The sequence below is a fragment of the Wolffia australiana genome, chromosome 9, assembly GCF_029677425.1.
Source record: "Wolffia australiana isolate 7733 chromosome 9, ASM2967742v1".
Classification (NCBI taxonomy): domain Eukaryota; kingdom Viridiplantae; phylum Streptophyta; class Magnoliopsida; order Alismatales; family Araceae; genus Wolffia; species Wolffia australiana.
In genome coordinates, this window is record NC_135843.1 from 7,851,185 (window position 1) to 7,857,279 (window position 6,095).

The following is a 6,095-nucleotide window of genomic DNA, read 5'->3' on the forward strand; positions in this document are numbered from 1 at the left end:
GAAACTTAGAGTTCAAAATATCTTGTAAAGAACTGAACTGAAAGGGCTCAACGAGAATGTAACAAGGGATAAGAAAATAAGAGGAATGAGGGGCCTTTTACAAGCACAACCCATGGCCTAAATACCACCTTAAAAACTAAGAGCGATCTTAGAAAAACTAAGAGCGATCTTAGAAAAACTAAGAGCGATCCTATTTTCCAGGATCTGAATCTAAATGTAGCTTTTGTCAAGTCAACCCCCACAATCTGCAACATAGGACTTGGGGGGTTCTACATTTTTAATAAGGTAGATTAATAGAAAGATATATGGGTGAATAGTAAGACAGGTTTGTGTACATATTCGTGTGGAGAGCTTTTTCAGGTCTGCCATGAAAAGAGAGTTCTTCCACGACTGAAGCGTCATGAACGAGGCAAACAGTGAAACAGGCAAGGGCCAAGGGAAGCAGCACTGTAGCACTTAGAAAATTCAATCTTCCAAGTCCGTCCGATCAGTGGGCCAAACTCCGACGGAAAATCCGACGGCCAATCTCTAAGCCTCCGCCTCCAGGCGGCGGAGCGCCGCCCGGGCCTTATCGCCAAAACCTTCGTCGCTATCTACTCCGACGGCAGCCTCAAAAGCCCGGCGAGCCTCCTCCTTCCGACCCATCTCTTCCAAACACTCGCCCAGCAAAACCAAAGCCTTTCCGCTTCCCGGGTCCGCCCTCACCGCGCCGGCCAAGTCCTCCCGAGCCGCCTCCAAAGCCCGGCCGCGCCGCCGGCCCGCCGCCGCGAGCCGGAGCTCGGCGCGCTTAGCCAGCGCCTCGGCTCGCTCCGCCGGATCCAGCGACCGGGCCGCCGGCTCGGAGAGGGCCGCGTCGAGGGCGCGGATGGCGGGCCTTGGCCGGTCGAGGAGCTCAAGCGCGGCGGCTCGGAGAACATGGGCGGCGGCGTCGCGCGGGTCCGCGGCGGCGGCGCGGTCGGCCTCGGCGAGGGCGGCGCGGACCAGGGTGGCGCAGCGGGACGAGCCGGGGGGGGCGGCTCGGGCTCGGGCCAGGTGCTGGGCGCCGAGGATGAAGTGGCGATGGGCCGCGGCGGAGGCGCGGGCTCGGCGGCGGATGGCGGCCAGGCCGGCCCGCGGGAGGAGGAAGAGCGCGAGCCCCCCGGCTATGGCGAGGACGAGGATGAAGCCCTGAAGAGCTAACTCCCCGCTCTGGAACATCGCCGAAGGGGGAGTGGCGATCTCTCTCTCTCTCTCTCTCTCTCTCTCTCTCTCTCTCTCTCTCTCTGAGTAAAATCTGAGCATTTTAATGTTTTCCGATGTTGAACTTCTCTCGATGGACACGTTATTATTCTGTCTCACTGACCTGGTTTTGATTGGAAACTATCAGTATTCACGTCTTGAGAAATACAATCCTATTGTCATTTTAGTTTAGAGAACCATGATGATATATTTTGGCTTGGTTCGTATGTATTTGACATTTCATAACAAAAATCTTCTCGTCTTGAGAAGTATAATCCTGTTGTCATTTTAGTTTAGAGAACCATCATGATATATTTTGGCTTGGTTCGTATGTATTTGACATTTCATAGCAGAATCATAAACTGAGTTGGAGAATGTGGTTCAGCGTAATAATTTGATGGCCAACCATTGGGTCAAATCTAGAAAAAAATTATTTATCAGCTGATATGATCATCTTCTAGGATTGTGGTAAAAGTTTGTACCATTTTAATGAAAAAATATAGATGAAAAATATGAACTGAGTAAAACATAGAGTAACGTAGTATAACATCATACCTCTGAACTGAGTGTAAGGCTTAACTTGTAAACTTTGGCCTGATGTTGGAAATTTTCAATATTTTCCAAAAAACATATTAATCAATCTTTTATGAAATACTTCTTAACGGGAATACTGATCTAACTCTGTGTGTCACGCGGTCAAATCCCAAGCTAGGAACAATGCTCGAATCTGACGTGTGTCGGCCTCAATGCTTGGAGCACAACACTGAACAACCTTGCTTTGTTGCAGCGGAAGTCTTCATAATAGCTTAAGATCGCTTAGAAGGGGATTGGAGTGAAGGTGGGGATGCATCCCCCTGTACAAGAATAGGGTTACTGCATTCATATTGTAAAGGGGTTACACCATAGCCATAACTATTACATGGGGGAAGACTAGGGAATATACCAAAGTAATGAGACGAGGCGCTGTGTGCCTTGGTAGTGTCACTTCTGCGCCTTGAGACCCACCGCTATGTGGGCGCCCGCTAGCGAGGGCTGTCATCTTCTAGGATTGTTGTTTAAGATTGTACAATGTTAATGAAAAAAAATAATTTAATTTAGGACTGTATCTTAGAATCTGAGTGTAAGTCCTAGTTTGTAAACTTTGGCCTGATGTTGGAAAATTTCAATATTTTCCAAAAAACATATTAATCAATCTTTTATGAAATATCTTTTAATGAGAACAATGATCTAACTCTGTGTCGTAGGTTAGAAGATCAGATAACATATTCTTAAATATTCTAAGTTCATTTTTCGTGGGCTTTACACAAACTGGCCGGAAATTCCAAATGTATTGGCCCAAGCGAGGAGACAGGAGTAAAATAAATAACTTTTTTCCCTGATACCCTAGCATAGACATTAGAGTCACTCTGAGATCCTTTACCACATCTATAATATGTTTATGCATAGTATGATCGATGAGACTTAACCCACCATTATGAATTAAAAATATTTGGTTGAGTGCAAGTGTTGAGGAAGCCTATAAAAGTGAGAAAGAGAGTGAAAACCAATGTATTGAAATCATATTAAAGAGATTTTGGTGAGTACATAACCATTTTTTCCCAATATAGTGCCCATACACTACCTATGTGTCTTTGATCAATTAAATGGAAAATCAATATGAGGAAAGAGATACTGATAATAAAGATCATTAAATGCATAGTTTCACCTCTTCATTTACCGATTTATTCATCTACATCATTTACATATTTTTGCAACATATTGGTGTTACCTATCCTCATATTTTACCTACCAACCAAACCTGTCCCTAACAGCTTTCATCCTCTCTTATTTCATGTTTATCCTTATTGGCAGAGTAATAATCACAAATAACATGCTATTTTCAATAGAAATTTTGTGTATTTTATGCCTTTATTTTCACTTGAATCACTATAAATGTATGTATTAAGATCAAAATGATTTACTATATTTTTATAATAGGGTTCTAAAAATTTGGTATTTTAACATAAAATTTGATATTAAAAGTATGAAGAAAAAAAATTTCAATTCATAAATACATATTTGGCTTATTTAAATACTTTGAGAGGTTCATGATAAAATTTTAATGATATTGTAATTTTACAAATTTTTAGGTATCTTAACAAAACTTTGTGACATTAAATTCATGAGGATAATAGTTTTAAAATTTAGAATGTATATATTTTGAATTTATTTGAACATTATTAGGTGATTTAGTTTTTTAAAATTATATTCTAGTTTTCCCCATTTTGTTATTTTCATTTAAAGGTTTCTGACATTAAATTCATAAAGAAAATAGTTTTATAAGTTAGAATATTTAATTTTTATTTATTTAAAATATCTATAAGTTATTTTTGAAATTTTATTTTAAATATCTAAAAATATGTGCCATGCCAATAATCCGCCACATAGATCAAGGAGGAGAGGAAAACTTGGACAAGTTAGGATGATGTTACTTCAAATACCAATATATAATGATCTAGAAAGAGTCTCAACCAAAAAATTAAATACAGCCTTTTCTTCCTCCCCTTTATTTATCCATGGCCTTAGATTTATAAATAGCGCCCTAGTTTTTGCAAAACATTCACCGCTGGATTTTGTTCCAAGTTATGATTAAAAAATTATTTAATCAATTCAAATTTTATTTGGATCTAGTTTTGCATTCCAAGAGCAAAGGACGAGAGTGATTTTCTGTAAGACTCATAAAGAGAAATCACCACTTGGTTCTTGTGGTATGTGATGATAAGGGTAATGTGATCTTTGTCATATTTTCTACAATATAGTCATTGATAGTCCAGGTTTTCCCCATCCCGTATACCACCAGCAACTCCACCGATCACTCGATCATATCCACCTCCATATTTTGACATATGCCCCTCTGCTTCTCAATCACCTTCATTATCTCTCCTATTGCACCTAAAAATTTCAAAAAAACCCTCGATTCTTCCAAAACAAGTTAATATACAAAAAACTTCAATGAAATTGGAGATTTAAGATTTCAAAAACTACCAAGATCAGTTTTAGAGTCCTTTTATTCATTTTCTCCACTCAATGATTTCATAGAAATCGATAAAAAATGGTAAAATTCAGGAAACTTCAGGAGAATATACTAAAGACAAATGTATTTCATTTTAGTGCAAATAGAAATGCAATATGTATTAAATTAATAGTGTAAAATGTATGTTATCAGTATTTGGGATTAAATCTAGGTTAAAATATTGATAAGACTAAGGATAGAGGGCTAGGATTAAACCATAGATATGAAACACTTCAACAGACATGATTTATTTCAATGTAGTCACTATAATTAGTAATAACGGTCATGATTAAAATATAAAATTTCCATTATTTACACTACAATACTGTACTACAAAATACAAACCAATGTTAATGAGACAAGGGTGGAAAAATAAAGATCTCAACAATTAGCTGGTGTCTCTCTTCTCTCTCCTCCTCATCTATCCCTATTCTTGTTCTTGTTCTCCATCTTTGGAGCTCAAGTTCTTTCAAAGTTTTGGGTTGCATGGACCAATTCTGAGTAGGGCAAGCTTGTGGGCAGGTCCCCTTCTTCAATTTCTTCCAGTTCACCCATGGGCGACCCATTGCTTCTTGCTCCTTTCTTGTCTTCCCCACGATTCTGCTCTCCCCCCCCCCCAAATTGTGTACTTTCAACCAATCTGTCCACCATGATTGTGCATTGGAGGGGGTCCCATACAACTTAATGTTTTTTGACTTCCACTCAAGGATTAGATGACAATATCTAGACAGATACTGAACCAGATCTCAGATGTGGACTATTAGATATCCATCTATATAGATATTCAGATACCTGATGATGATAGCAAAATATCTGTTGCTATAGAACCAATATCTGATACCGTTATCCGTCCCCATATTGACATCCGTCTTCATCTTAAGGGTTGGATGATGATATCGGATATTGGTGTCAGATATGACTTATTAATACAAAAGTATTTTAAATATTTTATAATGTGAATCTAAGCTATTGGTAGCTTAATATGGGCCCATCTTGCTTTTAACCGTCCCCAAAGGGTTTTTTCAACTCATATATGTTAAGAGATATTTAGACTATTCAAAACTCAATATTTTTTCCATATGGTAAAATACATCATTTTTAAAATCAATTTAAGGATATCTGATTTAAATATATTGGATATCTATCTGGATATTCACCACCATTTTATCCAGATATCGGATATCGGACGGACGAACACTAATGTAGATAGTGATGGATATTATGTGGCCGTCAAGCCAATCACACTACCATGTTTATTTAAGTTCATTGAATAAAAATATTTACTTGCATTATTATTCCGTGTGATGTTTATAGTGAAGTCCATGAATACGTGCAATGATGTAGTGAATTATGATGAGATCATAATACAGTGATTACTTGTCTTTAAACATGTATTCTAAATATTCCTACTCGATGAATAGTCGAGACGGACATCAAAGTATCCGGATAAAATATCACTTGCTGATCCTAATTATACTATAAGTATAACTGATCCTTTGGCTATTAGTGGGGCGACACTAAGGACAAATAGTGGGTGCTCTTTGGAAAAAGCGTTCACTGAATTGATCCATACGAATCCCTGAATGGTATTATACCTAAACGTCAATCATGTTGATTCAAGTCACGGTTGTACAAGTGATCCACTGACTTGAGATACCAAGGACATCTCATGAGTGGACGACTACATTTTGACTATGACTTACGAGCCTCTTATCATGGCATTCAAACAAGTTATAGATGGGATGTAGTAAGAAGCTTACGGAGATGATTGAGTGGTCAAGATGGGATCATCCACCCTCGGTATAAGAGGCGATTAACTCGAGCA

The 6,095-nt window shown here is 38.8% G+C and overlaps 1 protein-coding gene across 1 annotated transcript; it reads right to left on the reverse strand.

The window, feature by feature from the left end:
- Positions 1 to 274: 274 nt before the first annotated feature.
- On the reverse strand, positions 275 to 1,258 carry LOC144708017 (Tetratricopeptide repeat (TPR)-like superfamily protein). Its single transcript, XM_078581311.1, has one exon. It carries the CDS (start codon positions 1,195 to 1,197, stop codon positions 529 to 531), a length of 669 nt encoding a protein of 222 aa, XP_078437437.1. The 5' UTR covers positions 1,198 to 1,258; the 3' UTR covers positions 275 to 528.
- Positions 1,259 to 6,095: the final 4,837 nt, after the last annotated feature.